The 18044-nt window shown below is 44.5% G+C and overlaps 1 protein-coding gene across 5 annotated transcripts in view; it reads left to right on the top strand.

The window, feature by feature from the left end:
- FAT3 (FAT atypical cadherin 3) overlaps positions 1-18044 on the top strand; it is a 452709-nt gene that overhangs the window by 374578 nt on the left and 60087 nt on the right. For all 5 annotated transcript variants that reach the window (XM_035116283.3, XM_035116282.3, XM_035116279.3 and 2 more), the window contains exons 11-13: positions 6134-6330; positions 7552-7705; positions 12502-12735. In XM_035116283.3, the coding sequence (XP_034972174.3) occupies positions 6134-6330; positions 7552-7705; positions 12502-12735 (585 nt within the window). The remainder of the gene's footprint in view (positions 1-6133; positions 6331-7551; positions 7706-12501; positions 12736-18044) is intronic.

Below are 18044 nucleotides of genomic sequence, written 5' to 3'. Positions count from 1 at the left end.
CCTCAAACAATAATCTTATCTCACAGGCTTTCTGTGAAGGTAAAAACAAAAATGACTGACCGCCTTGAGCATTTGTGGGCAGCTATAGGGACTGAGTTTAATTACTTAAGAGAATATTCCACGTGCTTATGGGAATGACCATTGGGTGGTGTGGGCCCATGATTGTGGAATAGTTTCATATCTTGCATGAGATGGTGGCAGGTAAGCAGGGGCTGCCAGGGTTGTGTTTGCTGTCCACTCAAACAAGATGTATCCAAACATGAATGTGACCATACAACTTGGAAGCAGAGAAAAACAATTAAGCTTTCCAGGACGGGTGGGAATGTTACTATCCCACTAAAACATCTGCTTGTCCTCGTTAAGCAGGTACCATTTCATGCCAAGTAAGAGCCATGCCGTGTGCATTTAAACGCCAACCCATTATGAGGCTCCTTAAGCCCCTTCTGCTGTGGTAATAGAGATACCGGGGTGGGGTAGGATGCTATGCTCCAGTCCTGTGCACACTTATTCATGTGTAAGCTCCACACGTCACAGTTGCTATAGGAAATACCAATCTCGCACATGAGCAAATTACGATAGTCCCAAATGCATGCGCGCCCACATCTGAGTACTCTTTGTTCCCCGGTGTTCGGAGATACGTGTAAAGCCAGTTTTAGGAATACAGTGTCTCTCTCATGCTTAATCATCCTGATCTCCTAATGAAGTAACCCTTTTAATTTAATGCAAAGAGGAATTCGTGCCACGCTGAGGTTTCCCTTAAATATCAAAATAAACAGAGAGCTGCCCTAAGTCCCCCGGTCCATGCAGAGGATTAGATTTCAAGTCTCGTTTTAATAGAGGAGCCCACAGTTTTTTTTGGGGGGGGGCTGTGTCTCCAGTTCTCATTGCTTGTCAGTGAGTTCCAATTTTAAAACGCTTGTCTCACAAAGTGCATCAAGAGGCATGAAGCACCGATCGGCATGGATTTGTGACGGTGTATGTTCAAAGTATTGCCGCCTTCAAGGGATTTAATTCATTCCTGACTATCTCCCCCCCCAACCCCCCCCCAAAAGGAAAGTGAAAGGTTATTTGGTGTGAAAGTAAAATCTTCCACACTCATAAATCTCTCTATATTCATGTATTATCATCACCGCACAATTAACTTTTAATTTTCAGACTAGAGATAAGGGAGAGTCACACTGTGGCCAAAGCACAGAATTGCCCGTTAGATGCATATGAAGTGGGAACTGCAGGCTTTGGAAATGGAAGGACATTCCCTAAGAACTCATAGTGTGGTTCCTGCTGTATATCCAGCAGAAAGAAGCCATATCTGTGAAGCACAACTTCTGGTCCTTCCAGATGTTGCTCAGCTACAGTTCTCACCACCTTGGACTATTGGCCCTGCTAGCTGGGGCTGATGGGAGCCAGCATCCAGCAACATCTAGAGCAGGCATCCCCAAACTTCGGCCCTCCAGATATTTTGGACTACAATTCCCATCATCCCTGAGCACTGGTCCTGTTAGCTAGGGATCATGCGAGTTGTAGGCCAAAACATCTGGAGGGCCGCAGTTTGGGGATGCCTGATCTAGAGAGCCTAAGGTTCCCCACCGCAGTGTACAACAACATGTAACAGCTTTGCTGGGTTTCAGACATGGCTCTTTCCAAGCTCTATGTAGTAATTAATGTAAGGGTTGAACCTGCATCCTCTTGTGTGTTAAAACATATGCTCTATAGCTGAGCTACATCTCTCCCCCCCCCCCCTTGAGATACAAATTCTAGAAAACGGATAGCATGGGCATTTCACTCCATTTGTTTCTGAACATATTGAGCAATTTGGGTGGCACTGTGGATTTTTAAAGGTTTAACTTCACACGTGAAGGCTTTTAGAAATTATTTCCACCGCATCGGTAGCCCCGCCCCAGAGTGAGCTCACTGTGCGAGCTGGAACATTCCACTGGGATCAGTTCAAGTGTTTGGCTCTTTCCTTTGCCAATGCCATTCTGTCACTCCGGGGCTCAAAAGGCTGGTCTGTAAATACAATCATGCACGAACCATTTACTTCACGAAGTCTCAGCGAGCAAGCGGATCACTGAACCCAAAAGTGAGGGAGAGGGGATAATTAATGTGAACAGTGTTGGTTGTGCTCTGAGCAGTCTTTTGGGTCTGCCCTCAAAGGGAAGGCAGCGGTTACCTACAAGATGTGGACAATCCATCTTGAGCTATAAATGTAAAATCATACGGACGTCTACTCTGCTCTCGAGAGATCTCAGCACTTTTTGGAAGAATGCTTTCATTCACTTCAGCGTTTTGCTGTAGGCTTCCCCCTGTCTGAGTAACAAACTACTCCCGTGGTTAGTAGGTGATCCACAATTCCTCAGCTCCTTGATGCTGATGATCTGTAAATCATCATTTTGCCATTATTGGAATTAATAAAGGGCCAAATTATTACAATATTGCAACGTCCGTAGAATTGTGTTTCCACACTCTCCACCCACCATGTGTGTCCTAAGAGGCTTGGACATGCACTGCCTCAGACATTTCAGTCAGTGTAATGTCCAGGTCACAGCGACAGGAAAACAGTTCTACCTGAGAAAGAGCACTATTCAACCAAGATGCTGATTCTAGCCAATTCAGACATGAAGAAGCAGAAAGTGTGAGGGGATGGAGAAGAAATTCTATTCAGTTCACATTCAAAGGAGAATCTACCTCGTTTGTACTTTCCAAGCAATATGCACAGCAGCTTTCCATGATTCCAGACAGGTCCCTCTCAACTCCACCTGGAGACACTGTAATCATAGACTTGTAGAATTGGAAGGGACCACAGTGGTCATCTAGTCCAACCCCCTGCAACGCGGGAATCTTTTTGCCCAATGTGGGGCTCAAACCCACAGCCCTGAGGTTTAGAGTCTCATGGTCTACCGGCTGAGCTATCCCAGGCAAAAGCATGCTGGCATCGGTGGAGATTGAGCCTTCGACCTTTCATGTGCACAGGAGATGAGCTATGGCCCTTCTTCAGCCTTTTTTATATATTTATAATTTAGACTGTACAGTGGTACCTCGGGTTACAGACAATTCAGGTTACAAACTCCACTAACCCAGAAATAGTACCTCGGGTTAAGAACTTTGCTTCAGGATGAGAACAGAAATCGCGCGGCGGCAGTGGGAGGCCCCATTAGCTAAAGTGGTACCTCAGGTTAAGAACGGACCTCCAGAACGAATTAAGTTCTTAACCTGAGGTACCACTGTATTCAGTTTTAAGTTAGCACTCACAGCAAGAATTCATGTGATCACACAGCCTGTGCCTCTTAAACTTACTTTGCATGTGGCTTGCCAAAATGTGCTTGAAAGATTTCATTTCTGATCTGCATATTCCCTTTCATCTCGCTGAGCTCTGAAGTATGCTTTGCAACATTTGCTGAGGAGGGAAGGTTTGGATGGGGATGTTATTCATGCAGTAAACAAAAACAACCGAGAGAGAAAAGTGCATATTTTTCTTGTCTCGAGGCCTTTGGGGAAAGTTGGGGTGGGCTTCTTCTTCTTTTTTTGGAGCAAACGTTTAGATGTTGTGATGCCCAAGCAGAACGTAGGAAGAAAAACTGCGGGTGGATTTTTAAAATTAGCCATTAACATTTGCAGCAAGGAGCCTTCGGTTGAAAAAATCTACAATGAAAGCTGAATTAATTAGAGCGTCCTTAAGATGCTGAACCTGCCTTAAATATGTTGATGGGGAGAGCTAATTAATCACTACAGAACGAGGTCTGCAGAAAAGCATACATAGAACTTGGGGGGGCAGGGAGGAAATATTTTTGTGTACTTCCCCTGCTCCCTTTAATCCCAAGAATATTTAAACTATTGTACAGTACTGTTAAGGCTCGTTTATTTGCGTCACATCTTTGTTGAGTGTGATTCAGAATGCAGAGGGATTGTTGCTTGGCTGAATGCAGCCGCCTGATAGGAAAGCTCGCTACACATGGATGTGCCGATATTTGTTTCATGTGTGTGAGAAAGAACCACAGGCCAATGGGAGAGCATCTGCTTTACATGCCGAAGGTCCCAGGTTCAAATCCTGTCATTTCCAAGTAGGGCTGAGAAACAGCCCCATCGGAAACCCTGGAAATCTGCTGCTGTGGGATTGAATTAATTAAGAAATCTGACTCAGTGCAAGGCATTTATTTATTTATTTATTTATTTATTTATTTATTTATTTATTGGCCTTAATCGCACCAATTTTAAAAGGAACATGATGTTCCATATAGGCCAGGCCTACATAACGTGATCTACCAGGCCTCATAGCAGTGTAGAGTTGGATGGGAACCCAAAAGTCATCTAGTCCAACCCCCTGCAATGCAGGAACCTCAGCTAAAGCATCTGTGACATATGGCCATCCAACCTCTGCTTAAAAACCTCCAAGGAAGGAGATTCCACAACCTCCCGAGGGAGACCATCCCACTGTTGAACAGCTTTTACTTGTCAAACAGCTCTTAAAATACTTTGTTGCTGCTGTTGCGCAGTCCTGGGCAGTCAACAAATATTGGTGCTTTGTCGGGCTCCTAGTGGACTTCCGTAAATGGCTGCTGCGCCATGTTTGCGTCACAAGTTGAGCAGGTCCGGCGAGACTGCATCTCTGTTGTAACGCTTACGCTGGGAGTAAGCTCCATCGAACTCAGTGGAACAGAGCAGACATCGCAATGCTTGCACTGTTGATAACAGAGGTCTCCCTTGCCCAGTGCACTGTCACTGAGTATGGCTAGCCAGGTGCCCCAGGGAAATTCATGAGCAAGGAATAGCCATGTTGAAGGTGATTACTGCATGGAACAAACTGGCAAATGTAACATTTTAAGCGGAAACATAAATAACCGCTGGAAACGTTAATGGCCATCCACCAGGACGGTTTTGGCAATGCTTTTAATTCCCCATATCCCCTAGTGTGTGAAATGGCCTTATTTTCCTCTTGGAGGATAGCTGGGGACAAGCATTCTGACTTGATTTAGTTGCCATGCGGTGTAATGATGCAGAAAAGTAATATCGCTGGGTTCCGTGTCACAGTTTCAGCGTAATAGGAAGCTGATTGGCTTCATCCCTTCTCCTGGCTGCCTTTTCCTCTTGTATAAATTCGATCTAATTGCTGGCCTTATCTTAAGCTGCTCCTTAAACGACCCCTCGTTAGGTCTACTTAAGGCACATGTGTCTTTGTGTGTTCTGCAGACTACAAAAACGCACATGCACACACGCGACAAAAATTGTAATGAAAATAGAAACAACACTGCAGCGTGATAAAAGCTTTCATTTGACGATCCCTTAATGGAAACCTGCCGCACTCCCTTGATTGCATAATCAAGAGCTAATGAAATTGTCTTGGTAACAAGAGTGAGGGGGTTGTAGTACATCCTCTCTTGAGAATGAAGTGGAAAGACAGTCGTGCCGTGAAGAGGAGGCTATTGATTGTTCACAGTTTGAGTCTGATTGCCCTTAACGCAAGCTAAACAACGGGATCGTCTCAAAACTTTATTATTATTGTTTCGTTGAAAGTTACCAGTTTTGACTCATGTGGGAGATAAAAGCACCGCGTGCAGCTTTTGGAGTAATCTCAGAAGACAGAGGACCACAGTTAGCCAAATAGTTATCAGGAGGCTGAAGCAGAGCTGACCACCTCTACTGTTTTGCTAGTGTCAGCGCTTGAAAGATTTTGTGAAATTGGGAGGGTTGAGTGCAGTTGAGGAAGCGAGTGAAATAAAACCAAAGTCAGCTCCTTCTCTTGATAAAAGCCATTCATGGTTGGAACACACCTCCAGGATTTCAGTTTTTGTGAGACTTCCCACAAACAGGGGAACAATGTATGTGTCTCTGTTGTTGTTGTTTAGTCGTTTAGTTGTGTCCGACTCTTCGTGACCCCATGGACCATAGCACGCCAGGCACTCCTGTCTTCCACTGCCTCCTGCAGTTTGGTCAAACTCATGTTCGTAGCTTCGAGAACACTGTCCAACCATCTCGTCCTCTGTCATCTCCTTCTCCTTGTGCCCTCAATCTTTCCCAACATCAGGGTCTTTTCCAGGGAGTCTTCTCTTCTCATGAGGTGGCCAAAGTATTGGAGTCTCAGCTTCACGATCTGTCCTTCCAGTATGTCTCTAATAATGGTTAATGTCTCTTTCCACAGGAGGAAATCCCAAAGGGAAGTTTGCCCTTGGCATGGTTCAGAATGAATGGAAGGTTTATGTCAAGAGACCATTAGATCGGGAAGAACAGGATGTCTACCTTCTGAATATTACAGCAACTGATGGACTGTTTGTAACGCAGAGTGCTGTGGAAGTGATTGTCACGGATGTAAATGACAACAGCCCTGTCTGCGATCAGGTTGGTTGGCAACATATATTTTTGTAAAACAAAATTAAAAATAGAGTGTTTTTATCCAGGTTTATATATCACACCTTCCCATTGGCAAATTTAAATTAGCCAGTGAAATGTCTGGACAAAGTTAAAACAACGCAGTACAAAATCTTACCAAATAAGAAGCATCGCAAAGACCAGAAATGTATATAGGTGCTTCTCCATATGTTGACTACAACTCAGACATACATCATTTTATTTGTATGTTACCTTTCCAGAGCTAAAACCAAGCTCAAGGCGGCTTACAACATGGCAGAATTTACATAATTACAAATGTAGCAAAAGTAGTCATAAACGATAAATAAAGCATGCCAAAAAGTTCGACCATATTGAACAATTTCCATATAAATCGTAAAATCTAAAAATAAAGATACAGTGGTACCTTGGTAGTTGAACGGCTTGGGTCCTGAACAAATCGGCTCCTGAACGCTGCAAACCCAGAAGTGAGTGTTCTGGTTTGTGAATGTTTTTCAGAAGTCGAACGTCCGACGTGGCTTCTGCAGCTTCCGATTGAGTGCAGGAGGCTCCTGCAGCCAATTGGAAGCCATGCCTTGGTTTTTGAACCTGGAACGGATAAAATCCGAGAACCAAGGTACCACCATACACAAATTAGTGTGCCCCCTCAGCAACAAAAAACCCTAAACAATACCAACCCAAGAGCCTGTTTAGCAGCCTCTACTTTTGTAGCTGGAGTCAGTCCAGGCCCCACCCTCCCAGCCCAGGTGAAAAAAGGCCTGTAAAACAGGGAACTGGTCTTCTAGGATTCACAGCCAAGGTGGTCTTCTATCATCCCTGAGTATCCACTTAATTTAATACTGGAAAGCTTGGGTTTGTATTTTCTTACCTTGTTTTTTTGTTTTGTTTTTGTTTTTGTTTTTTGCGAGTCCAGTGCTGAGATGTCCATGAGATAATGAGAAATTGGAAATCTGAAGCTGTCATTTGCCCACCTAGCTCAGTATTGTTTACACAGGCTGGCAGCAGCTCCCTGGCATCTGTGGCAGGGGACATTCCCAGCCTTACCTGGAGATGCCAGGAATTGAACCTGGAACCTTCAGTGTGTAAATCAGATACTGTGCTGCTGAGCTATGGCCCCCTCCTTGCACAAAAGCCATCTCTTTTCTAGAGCCATATATACAGTTTCGTTCACAACAGAAATCACATTCTGTCGTTTTGGGTTTTGGTCCTAAGGTCACATATATGGCATTGTTTCCCGAGGACATTCCACCCAACAGAGTCATCCTTAAAATGGGCGCCAAAGACTCGGACATCGGATCCAATGGGGAAATTCGTTATTCGCTGTACGGCCCTGGGAACAACAAGTTTTTCTTGGAACCAGAAAGTGGTAAGATGAAAATAGTCTTCACAGTGGGCTACGTTCACCCTGGAAATTTACTGCTGGTTTAATGTTGGAATGATGGCGCTCTTTGTATGGTCCGCATGTCATGCTGAGAAGTTTAATGCTAGATTACTGCTGAGCCATGGAAATGTGCGCTGCTGATTCTCATGAAAGAAGTTGTGTAAATTGTTCTGGAAAAGGGTGTGGTTACTTCTGTCTTCCTTGAAGAAGAAGGAGCAGAAGAAAAGCGTTAGGACTGATGCTGATTTCAAAGGTAAGTCAGGATCCCTTTGTCAAATGTCTGGCAAAGAGAAGCAGAAGGAAGGATTGCTGGGTCGGGCTGCAATTTACCCCCCACCCCCGTTGGAGGCCGAACTGGTGCTGATTGGCTAGCCAAGCCCTCCCCCAGGAGGAGGCCCACCCAAAAGCCCACCAGACTGGCCAGTCAGGGCCGGCTCTACATAGCCCCCCGGTGGCGCAGTGCACCACAGCGGGGGGCTGGTAAGCTGGGCGCCGGCCTGGCAAGGAGGCCGCCGCGCAGAAACCAATTGTGTCCTGTGAGGGTGGGGCGGGCGGCGGAGCGATCTCCGCCCCTCAGCACCAGGGCGTGCGATCTGATCAAGACGGCCCTGTGGCCAGTCGGTGGTAGGCGGACAGCAAGACCCCTGTCCCCCTCGCCAGATTGCTGCAAGGCCCGTGGTCAGGCCGCAAAACCGCCCACCATCAAGGTAAGCAGACTTGTTAAATAGAAGGAAAACGGGGGTGACCATTAGAGCAGAGCTTTCCAAACTGTATGTCGTGTGAACGCTTCCCCTGCTCTTCCTGGGGCTGGAAAGGGGTTAGCTTAACCTCCAGTTTGCTAGTAAAACTGAATTACTGTGTCATGAAATGATGCATGTCTAAGAAGCGTGCCACCAGCATGAAAAGTTTGGGAAGCTCTGTTTTAGAGGGAACAAAGGGAACAGGAAAAATAACAGCTCACTCCCCATTGAAAAGACAAGAGTAAGCAGTATAGAGGCTTACAGCTTAATGTGTTGAGTAACTGATGCTTGAAAAGCTAGATATTCCTAGTGATGGAGTAGAAGAGCTATCATCAACTTGATTTTTTTACCTAGATCTGAGGAGTCTGTTTCCCTGCAGATCGATATCATGTAAGCCTGTCATGAGACAATAAAAAAAAAGAACCAGGCCAGCATCCTTTTCCCCATAGTGGCCAACCAGATGCCTCTAGGAAGCCCATGTGCAACAGAACGTAAAGGCAGTAGCCCCCTCCCGTTGTTCCTCCCCAGCAACCAATATCATGCCTCCGAATATGGAGAATGAACACAGATATTCTGATGCACAGTAGCATCAGAACCCTATACGGATGGAGCCACGAAGACCTCCTATGCCTGGCTTCAGACAGGGAAGGTGAAGGAGCCTTTACACTTTCTATTTCTCTACGAAAATCTCCCGCACACCAACACAACCTGCTGCTGTCTTTTGATGAAGCAGGAGCTTCTCATTTGCTGAGGCAGCTCCTGCATTTGCTTGCTCAGGGGGGATTTGTCTAAGCAGGCAAGGACCTCCTGCTTTGAAGAGCCAGCCATAAGGGCTGCGGATGAGAGTTTTGTGTGAGGCGTGGATGCGAGACCTTCCTTTTTCCTCTCCCAAGGGCAGGGGAGAAGAAAGGAACCACCGCTCCCACTGCTGCTGCCCCACACAGCCTATCCGCAAGGCCTGTTGAGGACCTGATAACAGGGAAGGCAGAGAAATTCTTTGCACTCAAAGGAAACCTACATGATTCAAATTTTCCAAAAGAAAAGAAAAGAGAGAGACAGAGAATACACAGGCTGAAACACAAACAGCCTTCAAAACTTGCACATATCCAAATGTTGCGATGTGATTCTGCAGCCAGGTGATATAGACCAAAGTGCATATACTAAGGCAGGCATCCCCAAACTTCGGCCCTCCAGATGTTTTGGACTACAATTCCCATCTTCCCCAACCACTGGTCCTGTTAGCTAGGGAACATGGGAGATGTAGGCCAAAACATCTGGAGGGCCGCAGTTTGGGGATGCCTGTACTAAGGTTATGGGGTTTTTTTAAAAAAAAAATTGAATGTACTGGTGAAAATAACATAAAAATGCATTGCAGCGAGGAAAATTGGTTTGCAAAAAATACTAGGGGAAATTTCATAGAAAAAAGTTTGCAAAAAATACTAGGGGAAATTGCATGCAAAAAATACTAGGGGAAATTGCATAGAAAAAAAGTGTATGTATTAAGAGAAATACAGTATACACTAAAATCCTTGTTAGTTTTCATGAGGACTTCCCCCCCCCCCTTAATTCAAACGGATGTGGAAATGTGGAGAACTGAACTTAAGACGAGGAAAGCGAGGAAACCTAAATTGGCAGATCCACCCATCCTTATGTGTCAGACAGATCCCAATCGTGGTGGGCGAGAGGGAACATAGGAAGCTGCCTTATGCTGATTTGGGCTGTTGGCCCATCGCAGGAATGGCTCTCCTAGTGGGACAGGAACTGCAGCAATAGCTTCCCAGCAGCTGAGCCTCTGGCGCTTACTGGGAGGAGCAAGGTGGCAGCAGGGTTGGGGCTGTGCAGACACACCGGTGAGTCACAGTAGCTTCCTCAATTAGTGAAATGTTCTATTGGACCTAGAAAGAAACCAAGCTCGGCTCCAGATTTGAGCCTCCACCTCCAAAGTTGGTTTCTCCAATTGATACCAGCTGGCAATATGTCAATTGGTGGCTCCCTCCATGGTGTGTCTCTTCCAAACCACAGGCTTACCTAATTGAAAGGTTTGGATCTGGGAAACTGCCCTCCATTTCAATTTCCTGTGCTACATTGGGAGCTCCAGGGCATGCTGGGAAAATTGTAATGACCAGCAGCTTCTCAGACAAAAGCACAGCCACAGTGGGAGAGCCAAAGCAATGCCAGCAGCTACCCACACTTGCTAGGTGCTGGCCTGCAGCAGAAACCATTCTTTTCGCATACATCAGGAAGAATATGTTCAATGAAGTTGCAGTCAAATGGAGTTGCTGGCTAATTTTAACATAGCACAGATACTGAAAGCAGAAAGCTCCGGCAAGTTTGGTGCTTTGCCATATCCCATGCAGTGAGAAAGACACGAGGGGGGCAAGGGTTGTGTGGTGTGATAGTAAAGAAGCTGTGATGCCAGTTGAAAAGCACAGAGACCTCCATGGTTAATTAATTATCCCATCAGCAGGTGCAAGGAGTTTGTCTGTGCTATCAAAAAAAGAAAAGAAAAAGGGCAATAACATTTTGTGAGTATAATCAAAATTAAAGGATGTGCAGGCACTTCCAGACTGTCGCCATCTTCGTGTGGGAATTAGTCACTTGGCTGACAGGTTCAGGTTGTGCAATTGTTGTTGAGAGGTCTTCTACAACAAATCCACTACCCCCAAAAGATAAGAGTTTTAGCAATAAATGTGCTGGAATGTACTGGATAACACTTGATTTGATACGACATCATCTAATCTCCATGCAAACAAATTGGAACCATTGTTGATTAAGTAGGCAACATTGTCTAATCTCCCTGCAAGCAAATCAGGATGAGTGCTCAATAAACAGGTCATCAAGAAGCACCCACTGTGCCTGGGAAGGCAGAGTACAACCTAGGACAGTGTGCACACAGCCCTTTTCAGAGCAACAGCAGTCCATGTGATTGGTAGGCATTATGGAAGCTTTGGATTGGACAGACCTAATACCAGAAGCCTGTCCTTCCTTCCTAGTCTGATCAGCAAAACTGTAGCCTTTGCCTAGTGATCTCCAGCTTCTCTTTCAAGCTGCAATTCCAGCCACTGGCTTCGGGGTCCCTGGAATGAAGAACACACCATCCAAGTGTAGGTCTGAATCCAACAAAGACACCTTGCTCTGGCCCTGGCAATGTGGTAGAAAGTGTTGAGTGAACACGTCTGTTAGTGGCTACCCCAGTTATCATGCCTACATGCTTCATAGACCTCTGAATACCAGTTGGCAGGGGGTGTGGGAACGAGGAGAGGACTAATGCACCCATGTCTTGCTTATGGACTTCCCAAGAGACGACTGGTTGGCCACTCGGTGAAGCAGGAAGCTGTACTCGATACAGGCCTTTGGGCTGATCTTGCATTTCTTATTATTGCAAAACCCCTGAGTTGTCAAAACCTTGGCATGCCACCACCCATCCAATGTGTTAAGCCAAAAGTTGTTGAATGCAAAATTGGTTCATTGCATAAGAACCACAGAATGAAGAGGAAAAGTCTGTGGTTTGCTTCAACTAAAATTAATGGCTTTGCATTAACTATTTGAAGAACAAAGCATGCTTGCTTCAACTGATAATGATCTTGGGCACATCCTTTTATAGAATCATTTCACTGTGTCCTTGGGACAAGCAAGCATTCAAAAATACTTTTCCTCCTGAGAATTGCAAGTGAAAGGTAGCTCGGGCAAGAGGGCTTTCCCATATCCTTGCAGCCCCATAAAGATACCAATGGAGGCCTGGGGGGGCCTGTTGAACAGTGTGTGATGGGGTACAGTAGACTGAAGTGTGGGAAGCTGGAATTGCCTGAATTTGGGTGGAAGCACTTGAGCAAGATGCAAAGGGGAAGAGGAGAGAGGAGATCGGGCAGTTCCTTTCTGTGATCTTCCTTTTGCTCAGTTCTCAGGTTGTGAAGCATTTTGAAAGTGAAATTGCATTGCAGCAACAAAGCAGTAGTAATAATCATAGTAACAGCAAATGGGAAGAATAATGTTGACTCTGGTTTCATTCCCCCCCCCAATTTTCCAATCAATTGATTTTAGGGGAACTCAAAACCTTAGCCCCATTAGACCGTGAGAAGATCCCTGTGTACAACCTGATCGCAAGGGCAACCGACGGAGGAGGCAGGTTTTGTCAGTCCGAAATCCATCTCATCCTGGAAGATGTTAATGATAACCCACCAGCGTTTTCTTCTGACCATTACACCGCATGTGTCTATGAGAACACAGCCACTAAAGCTTTGCTGACGAGAGTCCAAGCCAACGATCCTGACGTAGGTAAGTCAATAAGACTGCAGTGGACGCAAACCACAAAAAAAATTGTAGGTTGGCGGAGCTTGCAAAGCTCTGTTCTTTGCCTACATTCTTCTTCTACTTTCTGCTTTCTTACACTAGTAACATTGGAACACTAGTAACATCAGAAAGTGTCTTAGTTGGACCATTGGTCCATGTAGCTCAATATTGTCTAGACAGACTGCCAGCAGCTCAACAGGGTATCATACTAGGGACATTGCCAGCCCTACCCAGAGATGCTGGTAATTCAGCCTGCGACCTTCCTCATGAGGAACATGTGCTGTACCACTGAGCTACAGTTTGTGTTAAAACCAATATGGAATGCGGCATACAGCCTTTGAATTCCTTGTAAACACAGTGTCCTTAACCTGCACGATGACATCTGAGTACCAAAGTTTTGATTTTTCAATATGAATTATTCAAAACTTGAGATTCGTATTTTGAAAAACGAACTTTCAGAATAACTTGGAATTTCAGGTAAAATGTTGGCATTTAGATCTCGGGTTCAGACATTTTCCACACTTGGAAATGCAAGTGAAAAATTCTTGCAAAATTTTATTGCATCTCTCCCCTCCTCGCTACAGTTCTCTACTTTTGTGATGCCGTAAGCCAGGGCACTTGATGTCCGAAATAAGCGATTACGGCAGTGCAGAGGAAAGCTTGGAGTCAGCAGCTTTTATGGTAATGATTACTAGTAGAGACATCACTTGAAGCTTTCATTCTATAATTTTCATCCTGCAGACCTTCAATTCTCCATACTGATTAGCTATTAGGGTCAAATGCTAGTATCGCAAAATGCTAGTAATGAAACATGACAGTATTGATATGTGGATATTAAAAGGGAGATCTCTTGATTCAGCACTCTGCTAATACAGCTATAAATCTTTCCATACTGAAGACATGAAGCCATCATAGACACTTGCCGTTTGCAAACATGCCCTGCACTTGGTTTTATGGTGCACTTTAAAAGTTTATTTCTATTACAGAACAGTGGGGAGGGGCAGAGTCAAGAGGACAGCTTCTAACTATTAGTTTGGGGAAAGTTAGTAAAGTTTTTACGATGCACAGGGAGGAAATGGGAAGCATCCTGTGAAAGAGACCAAAATAATAATAATAATAATAATAATAATAATAATAATCCAATCTCAAGATGCTACAGAAAGAGTATTTCAGGTTTTTATTAGTGACTAATGAGAACACGCCTTCCTTCCCGGGGGGGGGGGGTTCTGCAAGAAATGGGACAACAATTAATAAGCCTTACTTAAAACATTTGGCTCAGCTCTATAATTTCTTGTTATATACGGAGAAGCATCCAGTCGTTCACTTCCCCCTCCTCGCTGAGGTTTATCGCCTCAGTGAAAACGTAGCTCAGAGGTGTGCAGGAAAGGGACCCACAAACTTACTCAGTAGTGCACTGTGATTTTGAGCATGGAAGAGGATAGTCATAGGTGTTGATGGCTGACTAATCTAAGTTAAATGATCTTCAGAACTGGATGAGAAGTTCTTTCTACTGCAGCATTTTCTCTCCAGTGGTGTTCCTAATAATAATAATAATAATAATAATAATAATAATTTATTATTTATACCCCGCCCATCTGGCTGGGTTTCCCCAGCCACTCTGGGCGGCTTCCAACAGAAAAATGAAATAAAATAATCTATTAAACATTAAAAGCCTCCGTAAACAGGGCTGCCTTCAGATGTCTTCTAAAAATCTGGTAGCTGTTTTTCTCTTTGACATCTGATGGGAGAGCGTTCCACAGGGCGGGCGCCACCACCAAGAAGGCCCTCTGCCTGGTTCCCTGCAACTTGGCTTCTCGCAGCGAGGGAACCGCCAGAAGGCCCTCGGTGCTGGACCTCAGTGTCCGGGCAGAACGATGGGGGTGGAGACGCTCCTTCAGGTATACTGGACTGAGGCCATTTAGGGCTTTAAAGGTCAGCACCAACACTTTGAACTGTGCTCGGAAATGTACTGGATTGCAAACCATCTCCTATTGCTTATCCCTGCACCTGGTTATGAGAGAAGTTCTCTGTCTTACTCTCAACATTTCTGTCTTCACGTGGAAGGAAAACACAACAAATTGCAAAGGATCTCAAACCCATTATAAGACATGCTATATGTTTCTCCTCATTACATCTCAGACCTGTAGAAATGGATCCCATGTGACGTCTCCATACTGAACAGTTACTAAAACGAAATCTTCTAAATCCTCACTGAGAAATAAAGAAATCAAGCTGTCTGTAACCCCATATTTATATGCCATATAAGCCACCCAATGCCTTCTCTTGAGGCCACGGGGAACTCTAGCAATACAAATAAATAACAGTAATGATGGATGATAAAGCCATCATTTAAATGCCTTGCCTTTGTGATGGCTTCTGAATGCTTGGCCACATATCCTCTGTGTATCAAAATAGGCAAATAATAAAATCATCATTTAAATGCCACATACTTTTAATGACTTCTGAGTGTTTGGAAGTATATCCTATGCGTATTGACCCTGTAGATGATAAATGGTAGAATTATTGTTTAAATACCATTTGGGCTTAATGACTTTTTCTAGGATTATGATACTGTCTTGGTTATATCAAGAAGGGTGGTTATTTTCTTCTTCTTGTCAAGCCTTCCATAGAGGGTGATCTAATCTTTCGTAATGCAATTTAAACGAGATTCCGTGTTCAGTTTTTGCGGCTGCTCGTTACGAATATGGTTGGAGGAAACGGAGCCCCCCCCCAGATCCCACTGGTGAAGCAGCTGTACTTCTGCCATATCAGGCAGAAAACAAAAGTAATTTTCCGTTGCTTTTTATCATCTCCCCACCTTCTTTTTAATTTTTTTTTTTTACCATGTATTCCTGTCACTGCAAAAAGACATAAAATACCGACACAAAATTTTAAATTAACAGAATATGCCTGGGAGGAAGATCAGTAGCTCTGGTGTGTCTGATTAATGTCAAGCTTTTAAGTTTCTGCTTTCGAACGATGGGGCCGCAATTTTGCAACTGCCTCTGAGGATAAGGAATCGCCAGCTTTGGTACATTGTCACTTTTACAGCAATGTTCTTTGTTTGCTGTTTCCGTTGCTGGGCTGTACAAATAAATACATCAACATGGGAACGTACAATATATGGCTTTGCTTTGGCATGTGTGTTTAATTAGGTTTCAAGTAGCTGTCCCGCTACAGTGGAAAGAAATTTGGCAATCACAACAATACTTTCCCTTCAGGCCTTGACTCAGCTTCAGCGTACGACTCCCTATAATTCGGCAAGCGGCTGTGGTTGGCTCTCTTGTTTAGCAGACATCTCCACCCCTGAGTGTTAACCAACAAGGATGGGCACCCAGAGACAACCCAGTTTGAAATAAGAGCAGTTCCAAGTGGCAGCTTCCCTGGCAATGGGAAACAGGAAGTGGAGCAGGAAGTGCCTCAAAGGAGCTGCCATTTTGAACTGTGAACAGTTGCTATGTTGCCCCAGGGTGGTCCTGCTAGCTTGTTCAGCACAATCTGTAGAGATCTCAGATTGCAAAACAGGTTATTTTTAATAGATGTGAGTGTGATACGTCATGCTTTATTTCTCCCGTTTTTCTTCTCCCACTTTTTCTCAGCAGCTTCATTGGTCACACCTTGTCCCTTGGCTCTTACAACGTGGGCAGTGATTTTTGTTTATTCTCTTTGTCTTTCTTCCTCCTGCTGAGTTTGGTAATTGGAACGTTGACTTAATAGTCATTGCCAGGCAGCCCGATACCTGAGGCAGAAAATCCAAATACCACCCATCCCCTATGGGAATGAAAACAATATGCAAAATAACTGGCCATTTCACTATCTTCCACAGTGCTCAAAAATCTATTGCCCAAGGGATACCATCTCATCTTGCTTAATGGTGGCGCCAGCCCTGATCACTGCAACTTAGAAGAGGTGCAGTTACTCTGCTCCAGTGCCTGATGTCAACACAGATGACTGATTGGCCTATTGCACCAGCCCTTTCGAGAGGGAAGAAAAAAGTGTAGGAGGCTGTCGACACATGCATGTCCCACCCCCCACCCCAATGGCCCTGTACACATTGCTACCCCCAACCTTGACATGTTTACATGAAGTCTTCTAAACACATCAGCAGGGTTCCTGATCATAAAGAGTACATTTAGTCAAACATGCACAGATGTCCCCTTTATACCTTTCAGCACAACCTGGCCCGTGTACCTGCCCAGTTTGCACAGGATTCTTATACACATAACCCCTCCTCTCCAGACACACATTTTTGCTTCATACGTTCTGGTGGGATCACAGTTCACTGGGAATGGGCATTAGGGTGATGACTCTTTCATTCCCCCCCCCCTCAAAAATTATTTCCTGTAGCACAAATGGATGAACTTTTGCCTATTAATGACTAAAATGAGGTATATTCCATTGAAATATTAAGAAAGGTTACGCACAAACGGTTTTAAAATTTTTTGTATGCCGTTTTACCGTTTCATAAAATTGTATTAACAATTCTATATATATTATGTATCAAATTTGGACACAACACCACATTCCACAATGGGGAGTGTTCTTAGCAACATAGGGTATACAAATGTCACACCTGCGCAAGGTAAAAGCCCCTTTTTGGTACCTCAAAACTCAGCCAGCAGACCCTGCTGGACATGCTGGGAAAAGAACCTACAGGAGAGGTAGCAAAACATCGTCCTCTAGCATCGTCTATACTGTTACTGCAGCTAAAAAAAGGCTTCCTTGTGTGTTTGATGACCCTATATAATGTTGTATATATGTGACTCTAAAGCTTGGGTTCAATTTTATATCTGCTTACAATGACTTCAAAAATGGTCAAAAAACTGATAAATAATTTTTTAAAAAATCATTTTGTGCGTGAGGTTTTTTAAAATCAAATCTCTTTGAAAGCAAGATTTTATCTAATCTTTAATGAAAGCTCATCAAATTATGATACAGGGAAATGAGGTTGTAAAAAAGTCATCACCCTAATGGGTATCTCAACAGGGGTCAGAGGAGAGAACAAGCTGCCAGCCCCCTGGCTCGGCAGTCTGCGTAGTCTAAAGCAGGCAACAACAACAAAAAGTCTTGTTCTGGAACTAATGAGTGGCACTTCAAGCTAGGCGCAAAAGGTTACATTGCAGAGGCAGGGTGAAGAGATCAGCAGTCATGTCCTCTTGTCTGGTGCATTATCACACTAGGAAACAAGTTGCTTAAGCTGAGGGGCAGACCATGGCCTAAAGGTGGCATTGTATTAGCTCCCTGGGTCACCTGACTGGGTGTCAAGTCAACTGACAGAGCTTGTAAGGCTGCCC

This window comes from Zootoca vivipara, chromosome 4 (assembly GCF_965207765.1).
Source record: "Zootoca vivipara chromosome 4, rZooViv2.hap1.1, whole genome shotgun sequence".
Classification (NCBI taxonomy): Eukaryota; Metazoa; Chordata; class Lepidosauria; order Squamata; family Lacertidae; genus Zootoca; species Zootoca vivipara.
The sequence above is the reverse complement of the archived record's forward strand: the minus strand, read 5'-3'. Positions and strand labels throughout refer to the sequence as shown.